Source organism: Tupaia chinensis, unplaced genomic scaffold, assembly GCF_000334495.1.
Source record: "Tupaia chinensis unplaced genomic scaffold, TupChi_1.0 Scaffold000164_1, whole genome shotgun sequence".
Taxonomy (NCBI): domain Eukaryota; kingdom Metazoa; phylum Chordata; class Mammalia; order Scandentia; family Tupaiidae; genus Tupaia; species Tupaia belangeri.
Window position 1 is genome coordinate 737,241 of NW_006159638.1, and position 21,411 is coordinate 758,651.

General features: G+C 37.5%; 1 protein-coding gene across 1 annotated transcript in view; it reads left to right on the top strand.

Annotated features, from left to right (window-relative positions):
• The window catches only part of TNNI3K (TNNI3 interacting kinase), a 341,139-nt gene that overhangs the window by 214,519 nt on the left and 105,209 nt on the right, over positions 1 to 21,411 (top strand). The window contains exons 20-21 of the mRNA XM_006146037.2: positions 4,085 to 4,217; positions 20,222 to 20,331. Of these exons, the coding sequence (XP_006146099.1) occupies positions 4,085 to 4,217; positions 20,222 to 20,331 (243 nt within the window). The remainder of the gene's footprint in view (positions 1 to 4,084; positions 4,218 to 20,221; positions 20,332 to 21,411) is intronic.

A 21,411-nucleotide genomic window follows, 5' to 3' on the forward strand; every position in this document is an offset into this window, starting at 1 on the left:
TTTTCTTTTCTTTTCTTTTCTTTTCTTTTCTTTTCTTTTCTTTTCTTTTCTTTTCTTTTCTTTTCTTTTCTTTTCTTTTCTTTTCTTTTCTTTTCTTTTCTTTTCTTTTCTTTTCTTTTCTTTTCTTTTCTTTTCTTTTCTTTTCTTTTCTTTTCTTTTCTTTTCTTTTCTTTTCTTTTCTTTTCTTTTCTTTTCTTTTCTTTTCTTTTCTTTTCTTTTCTTTTCTTTTCTCTTTCTTTTCTCTCTTTTTTCTTCCTTCCTTTCTCTTTCTTTCTTTCTTTCTTTCTTTCTTTCTTTCTTTCTTTCTTTCTTTCTTTCTGTTTTGTTTGTTTCTCTAAGTTCATCCCAGTCTCTCAAATCTCTGATTTTCTGCTCCTTCAATTCAGTTCCTCATTATCTCTTTCCTGGAATATTCTAACCCCAGTCCTCTCTTCCAGTTTATTCTTTGCAACATCCCCTAAGCATTGCTATTCTGACAGTTCCCCTTCCTATAAACCTTCTACAATGCCCTTTTGTCCATAGGCTCAATTCCAAATTCTTTCTGTTGGCAGCCTCTTGTCTTCCCTCATGTGGCCCATGGCCCTGCTGTCACTATCTCTTCCACTAAAGCTTCCTTCAAGACCCCTGCTCCCCAGAACAAAAGCCACCTGAACATTCCTCAGTCTTGCCATTTATTCACATTCCTGTGATTTTGCCAGTGTGCTATCCCTTGCCTGGAAAGACCTTCACTCTCCTGGAAAGTTTTTTCACTATACTTCTACCTAGATACAATCTACTCACCTTGCAAGGCTTAGGCAAATATTATTCATTTTAGGCAGTTCCCTTCTATACATTTCTCCCATCCTTCCCTTCCCCTCAACACACACGCTTTTCTCTCTGTGCTTTTGTAACTTTGCACTGTTAGTTTGTACTCTTATTTACTTGTTTGACATTTATTGAGGTGCTGCTACATGTCGGGCATTGTGCACAAGGCCAGGGATGCAAAAATGAATAAAAACTTAGTCTTTGACCTCACAGAGCTTGTTTTGTAGTTTAGAAAACATAGTAATTAGCAGGTATATTTAAAGCATTGTGCAAGCTCAGTGGTAGAGGTACAACACAGCATCCCAGAGCTCAGGAACTCAGATTAACAGGAGTCAATCAGATGATGGGGTGAACATGTGGTTGTACCAGGCAGAATGAACATCAGGAGCAAAGACATAGGTGAGGATGAAAACACTAGACTCCTGAGAGAAATTCTAATAGCTTGGCATTGTTAGCTAGTACAGTGTGAAGAAGAGACAGTGAGAGAGAAATGAGTTAGCAAGAGGAGCCATACAGTGGGCCATGTACATACTAGTATCCCCAGTTAGATTTTACTAATTCATTCAACAGGCACTTCATGGAGCATCTACTAGATGTAAGACACTTCCAGGAACTGGGATTAATGAACTGAACAAAATAAAGTTACTGTTTCTATAGAGCTAAAATCTACTGGAAGGGGATAGACACTGAGCAAATTACCAAAATATTTATTAGATGATAATTAATATTATGAATAAAGACAAAAGCAGAATGAATAAATGAAAAGTGATGGAGATGCCATTTAGATACAACGGGTAGAAAGACAACATATGATCAGAGACCTGACATGAATATCATCCACCTGAGAAGCATTGGAGATGGATGGAATGGTAAGTGCAAAGTCTCTGAGACAAGAAAGCTCTTGGTGTGTTCAAAGCCAGGATGGGTGGCAGAGGGTGAATAAGAAAGAAAGTAGTGGGATGGGAGTTTTAGAGAGTGGAAAGAGTAAGTCCTGTTTTGTAAGTGCATAGATCTTATCTAGGACCTGGGATACAGAGGCAGGTTAATGGTTCTCAACTGGAGATGCACATTAAAATCAGTTTATAAACTTTTAAAAATTGTAATGCTGGGGGCCAGCAGGTGGCGCAGTGGTTAAGGGCACTGGACTCCCACCTGGCTGACGTTGGTTCAAGTCCTGGATCTGGCAGCTTGCTTTCTCACTTTCCCTCTCTTTCTCTGTCCTCTGGGCAAATTAAAGTAAATAAAGTTAAACAAAATAATTCCTTGGGACCAGCAGTTGGCATAATGGCTGTCGCTGGACTCCCATGTAGTTGACTACGGTTCAAGTCCAGCATCATAGCCGGTGTCTTAAACTCATGCTGGGCGTGTGTGTGTGTGTGTGTGCGTGCCCAAGACCCAGAGAGGAGAATGGAGAAGAAGGGATTGTGTCATGGCCATCTCCCCTGGGGGGTGATTTCTTGCTTTCTGTCTCTCTGTCTTTCTGGCAAGTGCATACACCCCATAGCAAAAGAACAAAAACAAAAACAAAAACAAAAACAAACAAACAAACAAAAAACACAAAAAGGAAAAAAAGTATTGTAATGCCTAAATCCAACTCCTAAAAAAAATTATGATTATTGTGTTTGGCCTAGGGCTGATCTTATATACATATTTCTTTTTTAAAAAAGTAATCCCAGGTGATTCTATGTACAGCAAATGGTCACTCTCGACTAAATAAAGTTTTGTCAAATGAAATAGAATCAAACTTAGCCAACAGCAAGTAATATTACTTCTTTCATCCTAATAGCATAATGTTTAAACACAGCATTATCTGCGATTTATTTTGAAGGCTATTTGGTTTCTTACTAGTTATGTGGCCTTATGTCAATTCTGTAATTACTCTATGATCCCCTGTACCAAAACAGGCATACTGCATGTCTGCTCCCACTTCTGCAGTGTTGTGACACAAAGCATAATCTGCTATATAAATGGAAGCTACTTGGAATGTAAAAACTCATGTGGAAGAATTGCAGAGGAGCTCCATAATCAGAATAAAGATATTCTTGGAAAGCTGTAATTATGCATGATTTCAAAATAAGGTAGAGATTTCAGAAGAATTAGCGGCAGCCAGCACTGTACAGGATTTCAGTGAGAGTGATAAAAGAATACTGGTTTACTTCTGTTTCCACTGAAGTAGTGGAAACACAAAGATCTTTGGCAAAGTCTGTGGATATGCTATGGAGTAATGGAATTTGAGAGCTGGAGGAGCTTGACTCCTCTCTTTTGTCCTTGAGTAATCTGAGGTCCAGGAAGCATCAGAGATTTGCCAGAGCTGCTCAGTCAATGGTAGAGTCACAGCTAGACTTTTCCTTTCCTAACTCAATGTCCAGTGTACTGTCCTCTAAACCACAGGTAAACCAAATTTAGGCATTTGCATTTCAAAATAGAAACTTATTTTTCAATGGATGAATATATCATTGCAAATGAAAGTAATGTCAATAATACCTGAAACATAAGAGGCTAAAACTTTGTACAGGAAAACTGGTAGCAGTTTATGAGACCTTTTTTTCCCTCCTAGAATATTGCACAAACTGCATTCAGAAACAACACATCTGGGCAAATAAAATTAGGCAGACCTAATCCTGCTAGTGAAAAGTCTATTTCATAGAAATATGCTTGTTCTTCCTCTATGGCTCTTCCTTGTTATAGTCATGAGAGCAGTATTTATGTGCCTAATTTAGTAACTTCTGAAATTATAAGCAGGAGACCTAAGAGAAGAAGATGCCCCAAACCATGTGTGATTCACTCCTGCAAGACATGGGGTTTGTGGCCAAATTCATGGTCGCCTGTTTTGAAGTTTGTAAAGTCTCTAGGAGGAAGATGCCCCTAGACATACTAAAATAAGAAGAAAGAAGAACGAAAGAGAGAGAGAAAGAAAGAAAAAGAAAGAGAAAGATAGAAAGAGAAAGCAAGAAAGCGGTTGTCATGACCCTCCTTTTTTAAGAAGCAGAGTTACTTGTTGACTAATATTAGTACAAAATGTTTAGAATAATTATTAATTTTATGATCTTCCAAAGATTAAAAAAGTACCTTTGAGAAATTGGACAGATACAGTTAACCCCCTCTGTATGTATAACATGCCTGTCTATTGTACACATTGAGAGCAGTACTGATCTTATTTTACATTTACATCTTTTGAGAGTGTCAGGAGAACACATTAACAAATGCTCACTAAGAACACTCCCCCACAGTGGAAGAATTAAACCCTTGTTAATGACTCATGTAAGTTCTCCATGTGCAGAACCTCCGGTGGATGGCTCCTGAGGTGTTCACGCAGTGCACTCGGTACACCATCAAAGCTGACGTCTTCAGCTACGCTCTGTGTCTCTGGGAACTTCTCACAGGCGAAATTCCATTCGCTCATCTCAAGCCAGGTAAGAGATGCTGCAATTAAAGTTTCCCTGTGTTTCGAAGTTCAGTGCATTTTCACAACTTTCAGAAACATTTTTTCCCTCAGAATGATTGTTCTCAGTGGGATGGCAAGAGAGGAGGTAAATAAACAATCTTAATTTGCCTTAAAGTGTGTGCCTTATCCAGAAAACATAATGATTTCACTGTGATTTCAGATGCAGGCACACAGAAGTGTGTGAATTTTTAATTAAAGTTCATGATTTTTATTTGTCTATTGTTAATAAAATAAGAAAATGACTATGGCCTAGGGCCAGCAGGTGGTGGTGTGATTAAGGTGCTAGATTCCTACATGGCTGATTGCAGTTTGAGTCCCAGACCCAGCAGCTTAAAACTCATGCTGGACATGTGTGCATGCAAGTCCAAAATCTGGAGAGAAGAATGGAGAAGAAGTGGTTACACCCCTCAGGGGGGTGAGTTCTCACTGTCTCTTGTTCTGTCTCTCTCTGTGTCTCAAGCAAGTGCACACACCCTATAGCAAAAATCTCTCAAAAATGTTTTACTATAATCAGATGGAAGATAGGAATAAATAATGTGAACAATGTGATACTTATTTTTCTATATTAAATTTAAGAAGTGCTGGGCCTGCAGGTGGCATAGTGGTTAAGGTGCTGGATGCCCATGTGGTTGACTGGTTTGAGTCTCAGATACAGTGGCTTAAAACTCAAGCCAAGTACATTTGCATGTGTTACCAAAATCCTAAGAGGAGAAAGAAGGAGAAGGGATTGTGGCATGGCCATCCCACTTGCTTCCTGTTTCTCTCTTTGTCTCTGTCTCTCTAATGAACACACATACTCAATAGCAAAAATCTCTTAAAATAATTTAGAAGTACTATTTACAAGTATATATAAAGTTAAAAAGTAGCAATACAATAATTTGCAAAAATAACCTATGTGGGATACTTTCCACTTGCCTCACATTGTACAAACTGTGCTTTTCCTAATGATTTTGTGTTACACGTATGTATATGTTCCTAAAGTGGGTTTGAAGTAAACTCTATTTGTATGTCTTTCAATTCTATTGGGTTGCTCCTGTGCCTTGTCATGCTAGCCTGGAAATTACTCAAGGATTTCACATCCCAGAATCCAGTTTCTTGAAAAGTAGTTGTTGAAAGGGGACTAGCAGGTGGTATGGAGGTTAAGGTGCTGACTTCCACATGGCCAACTATATGGTTCAAGTCCTGAACCTGGTGATTTGGAAATCATGCCAGAAGCATGTGCATGTGTACCCAAAATCCTGAGTGGAGATTGGAGGAGAAAATATTGATAGGTGGCCAGCCATGTGATTTCTCACTTTCCCTCTCTTTCTCTCTCACTCTACTAACTACACATGCCTCCCCCAAAACCCCCAAATGAAAGTTGTTGTTCATTAAAATTTAATGTCAAATAAATTATATTGTAACCTCTTCATTGCTACCCTGTGACAGTACAATATGAGGGGGATAAAGTCAAAGAAACATTAAACATCCCTTTTAATGAGTTAAGAATCTTAACCAAAATTACAATAGTTATTAATATTCATGTGTACAACAAAAGCCACATATATTCTCTTTTCAAAGTATTTTTCCTTATAATAGCATATGGTCTTTTCATTATTCTCTGCATAGTATCTAACAGAGTGCTTTTCACAAATTATATGCTCTATACATAGTTTATTGAGTGAAATGACGATGGAATTGTCATAATCTTCTGTATGCTTTTTATGGCTTTAAATGATGAGATTTAGCTTTCATTATATTGTAGACATGAGAATTTTGAACTGAACCAACATTGTCATTTGTAAGGTCTTGTTCTGATGGGCTACTGTCAATATCTTAGCGTTTGCATTCAGAAAAAAAAAGACTGATTGATATATAAAACAATCACATACAACACTAGATATATTGTGGTATTTTTCATAAGATAAAGGCACATGTTCCTACCCCTTACTTTCTGTGTCAATCCATTCACTTGGTCCTGTTGATTTTGCCTCCTAATTAATATATATTAGATTTACCTACTACTTACCACTGTCCGTCACCATCCTAGCTTAAACCATCATCTTTCTTTGAAATTACTTTAATAATCTTTTTTTTAAATCAGGTTTATTGAATATGACTTCTACCCAATAGAATTTACCTTGTTAGATTAACAGTTCAATGAATCTTAATATATGCAGTTATATAACCACAACTATAATAAAGCTATAGAACAATTTCCATCACTCCAAAAAGTTCCCTAGTGACTCTTTAGAGTCAATCCACATTTTTTGCACTCTAGCCTCTGGCAAATGCTGACCTCATTTATGTCCCTAGGGATCTGTCCTTTCTAGAATGTCACGTACGTTGACTCATGTTGTTGCGTTTATCAGTCATTCATTCTTTTTCACTGTGTGATATTCATGCTGTTGACGTGCCTCAGTTTATTTATGCACTCAGAAGTTGATCATTTGTTTCTCACTTTGAGGCTATTGTGCATGAAATTGCTAGTCATTCAGGTCTTAGTGTGGTTGTATACATTTCTCTTTGATAAATATATACGGAGGGGTTGCTAGGTCATATGATAAGAGTTTTTCCAAGTTGTCTGTACAATTATGGATTCCCACCAGTAGCCTAGGAAAATTTCTGTTGTTCTATATCCTTGTCAGCACTTGCATTGTCTATTAAAAATATATCAATATTTTGGGACCAGCAGTTAGCGTAATGGCTATATGTCACTGGACTCCCACATAGCCGACCACAGTTCGAGTCCCGGACCCGGTGACTTAAACTCACACCGGGCACGTGTGTGTACGTGCCCAAGATCCTGAGAGGAGAATGGAGGAGAAGGGATTGCGGCGTGGCCATCCCCCTGGGGGGTGATTTCTCGCTTTCTATCTCTCTGTCTCTCTCTGTCTGTCTGGAGAGCACACGCGCCCTATAGCAAAACCCTCTCCAAAAAAAAAAAAAAAAACTAAAAAAAAAAATTAATATTTTAAATATACACACGCATAAGAGGGAACTTCAAAACACTTGCGGAAATAGAATCAAAGGACGACTGTATTTTGATGCAAAAATATGGGAAATTCATCTATAGTTCTATTATAATATGTATTTTCCATGATTCTTTTGAAGACCTCAATATATACATGCCATTTGAGCTGGGATATAATGGCATATCGTTATGACATTATTTCATATTCCTCTAATGGCAAATTATGTCAATAATCTTTTCATGTTCATATGTGCTCTCCATGATCTGTTTCTTTAGTGAAATGTGTGTTCAAATTTTCAAATTGTTTTATTATTTAGTTGTAAGAGTTCTTAGATTCTAAAGAGAAGTCTTTGGTTTGCTATGGATTTTGCAGAGGTTTTTGTTTGTTTGTTTGTTTGTTTTTGTAGTTTGTAGTTTACCTTCCTATATTCTTAGCAATGTCTTTCAAAGATGAGAAGTTTTCAATCCTAGTGATCCATCGTATCAATTTTCTGAATCATTTTTTGTGTCTTATCTAAAATATTCTTCCCTCAACCAAGGACATAATATCTTCAACCTCTGTTTCCTTATAAAAATGTTGTATTTGGGGATTCTATATTTAGATGATCTACTTTGAGTTCCATTTTTATGGTATACAGTGTGGGTTAAATTTGTTATTTTTAAAAATTTTTTGTTACAGTCTGGTCACTATATAAGGCCATTAAATATAAGGCCCTTCCAGCCTCATGTTTCATAAATACCATTTAAAAATGTTTCAATGTCCAATGATTCTTTGGGAGTATACGGATATATAGTTAATTTTTAGAAAACCTCCTAACTTACAAAGTTGCTAAATTCACTTATCCATTGTATAATAGTAGCTTTTTTGTACATTCTTTGGGATTTCTACATAGATGATTATGTTCTCTCTCTTGCACAGGCAAGAAAGTAATATGATATGAAATAGAGAGATAAGATACTTATCTCAACTTTACTTCTCCAAGTTTCATCCACCTCCATCCTAATTCAACTGCCAGCTTTGTCATTTGAACTATGAAAATTATTCTATGACTTTCCGTATTCTTAGAATTAAGTCCCAAAATTCTTGATACATTCTTAATGCAAGATTCTATCTGATCCAGTATCTCTGACCTTACTCAGATATTTTCACTTCCTGGGTTTCAGCTACTTGAGACTTCTTTTATTTCTTTCAATATATAGCATTTCTTCAATAGGTAGCATTTCATCTGGCCTTTAGATCTTTCACAAACTTACTTTCTTCAGTAAATGTAATTAATAATGGCTACCACAAAAGTTACTGTGAGGATCAAATAAGGCAGTGCTTGTGACTAAACTTTATAGAGAACTTCCTGCCTCTGGAAGGTGAAAGATTAGGGAAACATGTAATACAACATCAAAGCCTCCCATGATTCTTCACTTGAGTGGGGTTTCACAGAAGCCCTTATGGAATCCTCAAAGTCATCCTTGACTCTTCTTTCCTTTTTCTTTTTTTATTTCTTTTTTGAATTATTATTTTGAATCCTGCTTTGTAAATGTTTCTTTAAGGCATCCTCTTATCTCTTTATTCACTTCTAATTCCTTATTTCACATGTGTAATACTTTACAGTATCTTATAAAGCATGCTTGTCTTCAGTTTCACTCACTCTTTTTTTTTTTTTTTTAGCACCAATCTCTGGATTTAGCCTCCTAAAAAGTTAAATTTGATCATATTGTTTTCCTGACTTAAAGTCTCTAATATTTTTCTTCCCTCTTAAGATAAAACAAAATGTCTTAAAATAATCTCCAAAGCCTCTCGTGATTACGTCCCTGCCTTCCTCTCCGGTCTGCCTCTCACCACATGCAGCCGTCATCTATGCTCCAACCACAGGGAACTCTTTCATTTTCCCAGCGTGTTTCCTCTCACCTCCATGCCTTTGCACACATTAGTCTTTTTCTCTGAGGCGTTCCTCCTCACTTTTCATGATACTAGTTCCAATTTACTTTTAGGTCTTTGCTTAAGTATAACTTCCTAAAAAAAATGTCCCTGATTCTCCAACATCAGTTTCCTCCATATCCCAAGATACTGTTTTACCACAGTCCCCATCATATTTTACTCACACAGCTTTGCAACATCCTCTACTCCATTATGCTTTGTTAACTATAAAATAAATATTTCAAGGAGATAAGATCCTCTCTCTCTCATGGAACCCCAGAAAAATTTACTATTTTTAGAAGGAGGATATTATTTGATTAAAAAAAAAGAGATAAGTCTTGCCTCAGAATAACTTGACTCCAATATTGCAGATATTAGTATTTATAGTACTTTATTGGAAACAGAGTTTGTTTATGATAGATGCTGAATTTTTTAAAGTTGGACAGTGACCATGCATCAAGAAACGAGACTGCTAATATCATCACAGTGGTTAGGCAATCTAGCATATGTTCAGCAATAAATTATGTGAAACATCAGATTCAATGTAAGCTATATATTATTAATTTACAATGAGGAACAAATCCGTGACTGCCGTGTGAGACAGCATTATCAATTACGGTAGTAGCACCATTTCATGAGGCTCATGCTTCTGGATTTATCAGCATTCTACCTCCTGGGAGAAATATAAAAGTAGAACAGTAATATTAACATTGATTCCTAAATAAGGGATTGGTATACATTCAGAAGAACTTGAAGTTATGGTCTATTTTTCATAGCACATGCTCTGATTAACCTTACAATCTTAGGTCTAGAAAGAACCCAGAAGCCACATCCAGGACAGGAGTCACGAAATCAAATGGGCTGGGGGAGGTACGCAAATGCTCAGAGCAGGACAGTGTTGTAAAAAGACAGAGCATGTTCTGACTCAAGGGGACAGCCACTACCCAGCTGCTGAGCAAGAACGTGGGTATGCCTGCCCCCTGTAACTACATCAACTGATTTCCGTTATTTTTTGTTTATAAATCTACAGATTTTAAAATACTGATATGATTTGTAAGAGCCTGAGTCTTGTGACCTGTGGAAGTCACTTAACCTAGCTGTATATACCCCAATTTATTTTTTAAATAGATCTATTAATAGATTCATCTTCTCTAGAACATACATGCACTACATCAAAGAGTCAAAACAATGGCAAGTACTCAATAAATGTTAGCTATTACTATTACCATTAGGCCACTACTGGATGTCTCCTGTGGACCAGGCATTGTGCTAGAATAAGAGGAAAACAAAGAGGAATGGGCATTGCCCAGGCCCTCTAACACTGAGAGTGAAAGAGCGAAGGGGAGAGTGAGAAAAGTGCAATCAGCAGAGCAAGTCGGGGCCAGAGAAAAGCATAGAAGACTTACGATGTGACCTGGAGGTAGCTCCTGCCCAGACCTCAGGTGGAAAAGGGATATCAGGGAAGGATTCCTAGAGTAGATGGTACCTGATAAAGATAACTACAATTAAACAGGCAATCGGTTGAGAGGTAGGGAGGATGTTTCAATAAGAAACAGTATGTACAAGGTTCAAATACCTGAAAGATCTAACAATAATTCAGTAATGCTGAATCAGAGGACACAGAGTGTCAGTCGCATGACATATACTATAAACAGAACTGGAGCCAGATGGGGAAAGTCTGTGTATGAGTCAGGGTTCTTCAGGGAAACAGAATGAGCAAGATATATAGAGAGAACTACGTAAGAAGAAAGTTATTATGAGCATTGGCTCATGTGATTTTTTTTAAGGGGTTTTTGCTATAGGGCGCGTGCGCTAGCCAGCCAGACAGACAGAGACAGGGAGACAGAAAGCGAGAAATCACCCCCCCCCCCCCCAGGGAGAATGGCCACGCCACAATCCTTTCTCCTCTCGGGATCTTGGGCACGCACACACACGCGCCTGGCGTGAGTTTTAAGCCACCGGGTCCGGGATGCAAACCACGGTCGACTCCGTGTGAGTCCAGCGACATAGCCATTACGCTAACTGCTCATCCCTGGCACATGTGATTTTGAAAGCTGAGAATTCCCATGACAAGCCATCTGTGAACTGGGGAATCAGAGGTGAGTGGTGTGATTCAGTTTGAATCCAAAGGCCTTAGAATGAGGGGGCTACTGGTGTAAGTTCCAGATTCCAAAGATCCAAGAACCAGGAATTATGAAGTCTGAGGGCAGGAAAGGATGGAAGTCTCAACTCTGGAAAAGAGAGTAATTTGCTCTTACTCCATCTTTTTGTTCTATAGAGGTTCTCAAGAGACTGGATGATGCCTTCCCACATTGGTAGGATGGGTCTTTATTCAGTTCAGATTCAACTGCTAATCTCTTCTGTAAATGCCAACACAGACACACCCACAAGTAATGTTTTCCCAACTTTCTGGATATGTCTTAACCCATTCAGATTGACACAAAATTAACTATTGCAGGCTTTTATGTATCAACAATGGAAATGACTGCAGGATTTTTTTTTTAAGAGTACAACTTGGGGTCTTCTGGTGGCATAGAGGTTAAAGCACTGGGTCTCACATGATCAGCTGTGTGGTTCAAGTCCTAGAACCAGCAGCTTGAAAATCATGCTGGGTGTGGGTGCCTAAAAACCCTAGAGGAGACTTGAGGAGAGAGGACTGCAGTGTGGCCATCCCCCCTTTCTGTCTCTGTCTGGTGAGCACATGCACCCTATAGCAAAAACTTGGGGGGGGGGAGGAGTACAACTCTATTATTTTAGCATGTTCTGTCATATTACCAAAAAAAAAAAATGAGGCTGGATTGGAGGAGTTCAAAATCAAAGGCAAGAAAACTACTTCTGGGATAAATGTCTAAATCCTTAACTGGAATTGTGGCTTCTAAAGAGAGAAGAGAAGTTGGTTTGGGGACATTTTAATGTGACTTCCCAATGAATCGAGATTAAAGCATAAGGAAGAGCGAGGAGTCCAGGATGACTTCCAGATTTCGGACTTACCTGACAGAATGATGGATTTAGGAAAAGAAGCCGATTTGTGAAAGAAATGATAACATTAGAAAGAGAAAGATCATAACTGTGAAGCTGAACAGAGAGAGGAGAACAAGGTAAGATGAAAAAGGAGCTGGAATGACTTGGCAAATGAGAGAGGCTCTGGGTACATTTTAGAGAAAGAAGTCAACAGCTGCTTCTAGCATTTTGTTTATCTCATGGGCTTGCCTCCCCTGATATACCATGAGAAACTAAAGAAGAAAGCTGTGATGAATTAATCTATCAATATGTATTTTATCCAATCCCATCCCCTTATAACAAGGTACCTAATTTTGTGAATCACTGTCAGGTGACTTTAGGGCCACAGAAGAGAGACTCTTGTTTCCTGCATGATGCCCCTTTGTTCACAAGGAGACTCAATCCTGTGTCTTGGGATTCCTTGAATGCCAGGTTCTAACTAAGCCTGGAGTATGGCAGCAAATTAAGAACATCTGCCGCTTTAATTCTAGCCAGGTTTTGGTGAGACATCATATTGGGACTTCAACTCAAAGTTGTGAACTTAGCTCCTCTTAGTCCAGGAGCTGAATAAGATGTGCAAACTTTTGTGTCCCAGATATGGCTTTTAAAAATATGAATTAAAGTACATTTAGAAACATAGTGATTCCACAGGTCTCGTATCTGTAGTCATTTGTGTTTGCCACCTCTCCTTACATGTTAGATGATATCATTCTCCATATATTATTGAGATAAAGCACATTTTAAATATAATAATTTAAAGAATATAAGCACACTGATTATATGGACTGTGCTTTGATATGTCGTAGAAAAAGAGTGAGCTGAAGTTCTGAAATCCAGTGTTTGTTGTGTCACTTCTTATCAGTTTATCACTGAAAAAGGGAGCCAACCAATCACCACACAGATCACTGGAAAGATCAAATCAGCCCAATAGATAGTGGTATTTCAATGAATATAGTGATATTAACATTCCAATACTTCATTACACTGACAAAGATTGCAATGAGAACAGACAATGGTGCAAATTAATCTCTTCTTCTGACAGTATGTAATGAGAATGGGATGTGGTTTTAAAAATTAAGCCATTCTTAGTGCAATCTCAAGATTGCAATCTCATGGTCTCTCTCAGATGTTATACACTCTGGTGATACATCATTGAAAAGTGTCAGTTTAACAAAGAATGTGTCTTAGCTCTTGCTGGGATGGTAGAACACAGTTACTTTGTTTCAACACAGCCTTGCCCATTAAAAACAGTGAAGTAGAATCAATGGCATTTTTCAGAACATACATACACACAATCAAAATTGGAAAAAAAAAATTCTGGCAGATCTATCTTAGTCAAAACTTACTAACAAAATATTGTACTTTCTTGCTTTCTTTATTGCCTTTTGAATGTGAATCCCTAGATTTAATTTTATAAACTAAAGACAGTGAGAGGTTACTTCAGCAATTTAGAATTCTAGTGTCAATTTATCTGTAAGTAGGGAATATACAATCAAGTTCATCATAAAGAGCTGCATTGTCACCCTCTCCACAAGGACCATATTGCACTGTGAGCTGGGCCTGACAATAGGAGAGATTATAGCCTTGAAATCTGTGGTAATTCAATGGTAGTATTTTACTTGGTATTCATACTCAAAGAGAACCTCAAAAAACCTCTAAGATTTCCAGTGATCTAAACAGAACAGAAAACATACAACATTTTTGACATCTAGTTTTCTAGGTTCAAATTAAAAAGGATCAGTAAGACCCTTAGATATGTAGATAATAATAGTAACAGCAAAGGTCTGGTGGTTAGGGCAGCTGGATTACTCATGGTCAACCATATGGTTCATGACCCAGACCCAACAATTTGAAAAACACACCAAGTGTGTGTGTGTGCATGCCCAGTATCCAAAAAGGAGAAAGAAATGGAGAGGGGATTGCAGCATGACTATGCCCTCTGGGGAATGCTTTCTTGCTTTCACTCTCTGTTTTTCTCCAGCGAGCACACATGCCCTCTGACAATTTTTTTTTTTTAATAACAACATATTGATAGTATAATACTTATGCCGAGCCAACAATGTGCCAGGTGCTCTATATACAGATTATCTCATTTAGTTCTATTAACAACCTGTGGTTTAGGCTCAATTAGGATAAGACATATGCTCAATGTCACATGCTGGTAAAAGGTGTGGTCAAGACTTCTTGTCCCTAAAGCCCTTACTTGTCACCATTACCCTATGTTCTCTCTGTTTCATCTTCATTTAGCAAAATTAATACTCAGAGAAGCAAGTCCACTTAATTAGTATCTCCTGGAGAGTTTAGAGGAAAACAAAGCTGGACATTGGGTCTCTGGATTTCTTTGTTAAGGACGATCCTTAATATATATGTCATACTACTTCAGCTTATTGAAGATTCACTCCACAAATGTTTTGAACAAAAGTTAATATCATTGACTAAATTAACCACCAGATCTCAACAATGCACCTAATTAGATTGTAATTTAATATGAAACTAAAGATTGTATTTATTCTAGTATGTTTCTTGATGGCTAGGCATTGTGCTGTTTGAAAATGTAATGAATAGGACCAGCAGATGGCATAATGATTATGTCCCTGGACTTCTACAGAGTCACCTGTGGTTTGAGTCCTGGACCTGGTGATTTAAAACTCACGCTGGTTGCATGTACATAATTGCCTAAAATCCCAAGAGGAGAATGGAGGAGAAGAGATTGTGGCATGTGTATCCCCCTTGGGGGAGATTTCTCGCTTTCTGTGTCTCTGTCTCTCTGCAAGTGCATGCACACTATAGCAAAAATCTCTCTTTAAAAAAAAATAAAGAAGAAAAAGCATAATGACTTAAATATTCATTAATGTTGAAGGTTCAGTTTCCCAGGTGACTGAAGATTCCATCATCTCATTCACTCATTCAATAAATGTTTACTGAGTCCTATATTCCAAAATCTGTATTATTTTCCAGTTAAATATTTTGAACTAACTCATTAATTCAGTACCTACTTTGAAATATGTATTAATTGCCAGTTACTGCACTAAGCACAGAAAATACAATGGTGAAAAGACAGAGCTCTTGACCTTGAGGAGATTATGATCTATGTGCAAAGGCAAGCAAGTGGATAGGCAAATAAGCATAATATAAATACATGCTATGGTAGGATGGGGTGCTATAGGTTACACAGGATGGGTATCCATAGAAATTCAAGTTAAGGTAAGACCTAAATGACAGTAGATGTTATAAAGAAAAGAAAGTAGAGGAGAACATTCAAGACAAAAAGAATAACATTTGAGAATTTAAAATTGAACTATAAAAAGCAGTAACATTCATTCAGTCAACAGTTTCTTCACTGAATATTGATTCATTTACCAAATTTTTCTGGAAAGAATGATTTTTTCATAGCTCTATGATCACTTGCATAGAATATTCAGTATATTCTGGCATGTGGATAAATGAATGAAAGTCATCACATGTATCAATGCCTATTACATGGCTCACTGGTCTATCTTTTTGAAAGACCACATTGACCATCTCCATTCATATCTTATTTTTGCATAAAGTATTGATGTGGTATGAAAAAGCTGATTCCACAAGTTGATTCCATAATTCTGTAAATCCTTGAGACTTAATTTATGAAATTATACATTAAAGCAATCCGGTTAGAAGAAGTGAGAGAAATCTAAGTTTTAGAGTTGTTCCATTGTTCCCTACCCATTGTGAACACACACACACACACACACAAACACACACACACACACACACACAGAGTATTTTTGTTTAAATGTATTCACAGCACTGGTTTATGAACTTAAAGCTTCACTAGCTCAACAATATTGAAATGGTCATAAGGTAACAAAGTGGAGTAGAGTTAGAAGATCAGGGGCCAGCAGCAGAGGCACAGAAGTAATGCAATATCTGTGATGCTGGATCAATCTGAGAGGGTCCCAGGCTTACATTTTCCTTGGGCACACTGGGCATGTGTGTATGTCCCTGTGATCCAGGCTGACTGGGCTGGGGATGGATCGTGCTATGGGGACCTTGTTTGACAGTACACTGTCCAATGTAGAAGTCACCAATATAGCTATTTAAACTTAAATATTTTTAATAATTAATTCAATTTCTCAGTCACACTAGTTTCTTTTAAGTGCTTAATTGCTTTTTGTTACAATATTGAACAGTGCATAACTTTTTTTTTTTTTTTGGAGAGCTTTTTGCTATTGGGCACATGCACTCGCCAGAAAGACAGAGAGAGACAGAGAGATAGAAAGCGAGAAATCACCCCCCCAGGGGGTTGGCCAGGCCGCAGTCTCTTCTTTCCCAGTCTCCTCTTGGGATCTTGGGCACACATGCACACACACTCGGTGTGAGTTTAAGCCACCAGGTCCAGGACTCAAACAACGGTCGACTACATGGGAGTCCAACCATCTAGACATTATGCCAACTGCTGGTCCAAACAGTGCAGAACATTTTTATTGTTGCAAAAAGGTCTATCAGAGAGTATAGAATGTAAAGGCTTTATAAAACTATTGATAATTATCTCAGGATAATGTTGAAAAAATAAGTTGCTCAATAAGTGATGATTATTTTAAAATATAGCCTAGTTTTTAGGTTAGATATATGAATTTGTCTTTGATGAGAACAGTTTAAACATTTGAATCTCTCTAACCATGACTCTGAACTTCCTTTCCTATATTTTTAAAAATTTATACATTCAATCACTGTATATCATTACAGCTTGCAAAATGAATTTTTCAAGCATGAATACACTGTACATTAATCCAATTAAAGATAGTCCCATACATACATACATACATTATCATCAACAGATAATCTTCCATTTTTTCCCTTAAATGTTTGCTTCTTTCCTTTTCCCTTTGATTCTCTTCCTCTACAGCATTTCATTTATGAAAGTAACCAACATTGCATAAATCATTTCACATTTTTTTTAGCAATCAAAGTAAAAGTTTGACTAGTGAGCTGACAATCTCTCTCTTGAATCTGTAATACTAGAAAAATTGCCCAGATGTTACTGTAGCATGGCCATTTAGGCGAAACTGACAAAATGATCTCAAGGTGACAAATTTCAGTTCCATGACCCCTCATGTTGCATTGCCCACTCTCTGGTGGGGGGTGCTAATGAGAAGTAACACTGCCAAGAGTGCATAAAGCAAAGGGGAGAAGAGATGCCAAGACTGCATGATTTACTTTGAATCATAAAGAATTAAATGCCATTCATCTTAAACTCATTTTCCATACACAGTGCCAAGAAACAAACAAGTAACTTTTACACTTGATAACAGAATCTGAAAGAGTTTCAAAGGCAGATGATTGGTGCCTGCCCCTGAGTTTAACTCATTTTATGAATAGACCCTCCCTACCCATTGTGAACACACACACACACACACACACACACACACACAGTTATTTTGTTCAAATGTATTCATAGCACTGGTTTATGAACTTATAGCTGCACTAGCTCAATATTGAAATGGTCATAAGGTAACAAAGTGGAGTAGAGTTAGAAGATCAGGGGCCAGAAGTAATGCGATATCTGTGATGCTGGATCAATCTGAGAGGGTCCCAGGCTCACATTCTCCTTGGGTACACTGGGCATGTGTGTATGTCCCTGTGATCCAGGTTGACTGGGCTGGGGATGGATTGTACTGTGGAGACCCTGTTGGAAATCTCTATCAGAACAATTAAAATGAACTTTGAAAAAAAAAGATCAATGATTATTAAATATCTATTATTATTATTATTATTGATGTACCTCATTCTGGAAAACAATAAAAATAGTCAAGAGTGGGGCCAGCAGGTGGTGTGATGAATAGCATGCTAGACTCCCACATGGCTGACCACAGTTCAAGTCCCAGATCTGGCCATTTGAAAATCACACTGGGCACATGTGTGTGCAAGCCTAAATTCCTGAGACGAGAATAGAGGAGAAGGGACTGTGGCATGGCCATCTGCCCTGGGTGGTGATTTCTCACAACTTCTCTCTCTCTCCAGCAAGTGCATGTATCCTATGACAAAACCTCAAAACTAATGATCATAATTAAAAAATTCAAGAGTAACCAATGAAAGAAATCTGCATGCCTAATTTTTAAATGTACCTCAAAAGGTACACTTAATAAGTAATGATATAATTGAAGAGAATGCAATTTAAATAACAACAGAGCAGATATATTTATCACTCAAATTAGTAACATCTTTTATAAAATTATAAAACCTAATTCTAATACAAATATAATGATTACCCTCTCACACATCTGCTATTGAGAATATAAATTAATACAACTGTTAAAAAGCTTCAAGCTTTTACATATTGTTTCCACACTTCAGACTATAAGTGAGGCCAGCAGTGGTACTGCAGCAGGAAAACAAGGCTCCATGATGATGAAGCTATAGCAGGAGGTTCTGGGCATGCATCCCAATGTCTCCCTGTATGCCAGTGATCCTGGCTGGGTGAGGCTGGGTATGGAGTAAGGAGTGAAGACCCTGTGGGGGCACCTGTTTCTCTCTCTGTCCCTGTAACTCTCTCATAGGAAAAAATAATTAAATGAATGAACTTAAATATCATAAATGAATATTCTATGAAATAGAAAAACTCACATTGAAAAAAGATACTCTTTGAAGTGTTTACACCCAAATTTGAAAATTGAGAAATGATTAAGTAAATCACACTAAATGCAGAATCATTAAAAATATGTTAACATAGAGTTTTAATAACATGCCAAAATGCTTAACTGCTTAAATTAATGTTTTAATTTAGAGAAAAGAATTACATAATTGTGTTATTGACATAAATGCAATGATATGAAGAATATAGAAGAAATACTCACAATATTTTAACACTTATTCCCTCTGAATGATAACATTTTATTTTTTCTAATATTTTAATTTTCTAAACTTCTACAAGAACAAGTGTTCATTTTACAATTAACAAATTAAGTAGTAATTTAGAATAATTTATAAAGCAAAATATTGATTAAGTCATATTGCATATAATTTCACTAGATCTAGTGGAAGTAGAAGGATAAACAAAATTTAAAGGGAGTAAATTTGGTAAGGGAGAGGTAGTGCTTATGGGTTAATCTCAATAGACATAGACAAATGTTTACACCGCTACAGTCTAAAACACAGGAAGCAGCCATGTCCTGGAGCTTTATCTTCCCACTGGAGCAGAGCAATTTTTCTGAGGAATAAACAGAGCGTCATTTGTTGTTTACAAAGTATTTTCACTGTGATGTGTGTTGAAGAAAGCATGAACTTTAAAACAAAAAGCTAGACAAGCTACTAGTTAGCTATCAAATGTTTATAAATCTACATGATGCCTGATACAAATGTGTTCAATAAAAGCAGCTAAAAGCTTGGCTTCTAAGGGGGCATAAAAATCACTAGTTGCAGATTAGAAAGCTATTTAGCAGTCAGGAATCTACAATGAAGTCCCAAAAATCTTAACACCATTATGTGGAGTCAGAGATGAGCAACATTCAGAAATTCATGTTGGTAGGCAACATTGCGAATTTAACCAATGAGTAATGTTTGCAGAAATAATAGACACATCTAACAGAAATTAACAACTATGAGCTATGTTATATATACTAAAAATTAAAATTCTAACATCCTTAAAACTGGTGATAAAATTTAAGCCTCAGAAACATCAATTTTGCCCAAGTGATACAGGTGCTTTCAGATGTGGAAAGTTCTGTGGTATCCCCTGTCTTGCTATGCACAATGCAAGCTCTTTAGCCTGGGATCGTACAACCTGGTCCTATCTGCCTTTCAATCTTTGCTTTCTATAACGTCATGTACCTGCCTTGTACTTCAGACACACCATGCTCCTTGCATAGTGCCTTGTAAGTTCCTTTTCTCTTATAAATTCTTTCTGCTCACTCTTCATTGAATCAATAACCAAATGAATGAACTATTATAAACTTAGCGTATCACATTATCCGCTATTTTGTCCAAAGCAGCAGAAGAAAGCCTAGAGGTCTTTTCGAATCTCTGCTTACGTTGTACAGATTGATTTTTGATCCGACTATGTTTAATATTTCCTAGTTTCTTGAAATAAACATGTGAATTTCAAAATTGAACATGACCGTTTGGTTTGCAGCGGCTGCGGCAGCAGATATGGCTTACCACCACATCAGACCTCCCATTGGCTACTCCATCCCCAAGCCTATATCATCTCTGCTGATGAGAGGGTGGAATGCATGTCCTGAAGTGAGTCATTTTTATTTCCTCTTAGAAAATGTGTTATGGTCAAAATCTGTCACAAATAGTGTAACTCCAAAGTCTACATTCAGTGTGTATTTTAAGACTGTCAAGGCAGGAAGACTGATTTGCCTTCTGCTCTTTAGTCTCTAATTGCCTCAAGAAGTCTGAGTATCTCATATTTCTTTGCGACTGCTCTCTGATTTTGAAATGTTTCTCACAACTGATTAGTAAAAGAGAGACCAGGGTATGACAGATGACTCACAGTCTCATCTCAGCTGCAATTTTATTAACTAGGTTTGAGCCACACTTAGTCACTTTCTGAATTAAAAAATTTGGCAGGAGATAGATTTGTGTTGGTTTTTAACCATGAGGCTGGCCTTCAGGCAAAGACCCCAGGGAAAGTGATCTATAGTAGCACAGGCCCAAGCAAGAGGCAGAAGTCCTGGGTCCTAGCTTTTTTCTAATTCTGAATGCTTTTGTGATAATGTAGTTAACAGCACAGACTTAGAGTTCAAATGGAGGAATCACTGTTATGAAAGGAATAAAGTAGGATAAATAAACATCAAAAAAGAAATTTGTAATTATGATGAGGGATCTAAGAAAGTAGAGGGTGAACAATCTAAAAATCTCAGGATGAAACCCCAAACCCTCTGTCTACAAAAGAATTTCCAGGTAGTTATTATCTCCTTCATTCTTCAATATTGACAGAGAAGATTCCACAGCTTCTTTCCTTAAGTCCTGTGTTTTAAGAATACTTCTGCCAGTGGACCAGCAGTTAGCGTAATGGCTATGTTGTTGGACTCCCACGTAGAGGACCGCAGTTCGCGTCCTGGACCCGGTGGCTTAAAACTCACGCCAGGCATGTGCGCATGCGTGCCCAAGATTCCAAGAGGAGAATGGAGGAGAAGGGATTGTGCCGTGGCCATCCTCCCCGGGGGGTGATTTCTTGCTTTCTGTCTCTCTGTCTCTCTCTGTCTGTCTGGCGAGCGCATGTGCCCTATAGCAAAAACTTCTCCAAAAAAAAAAAAAAGAATCCTTCTGCCAGTGTTTTCTGTTGTGTATTGATTGAAATTATGTTTTGAGGTC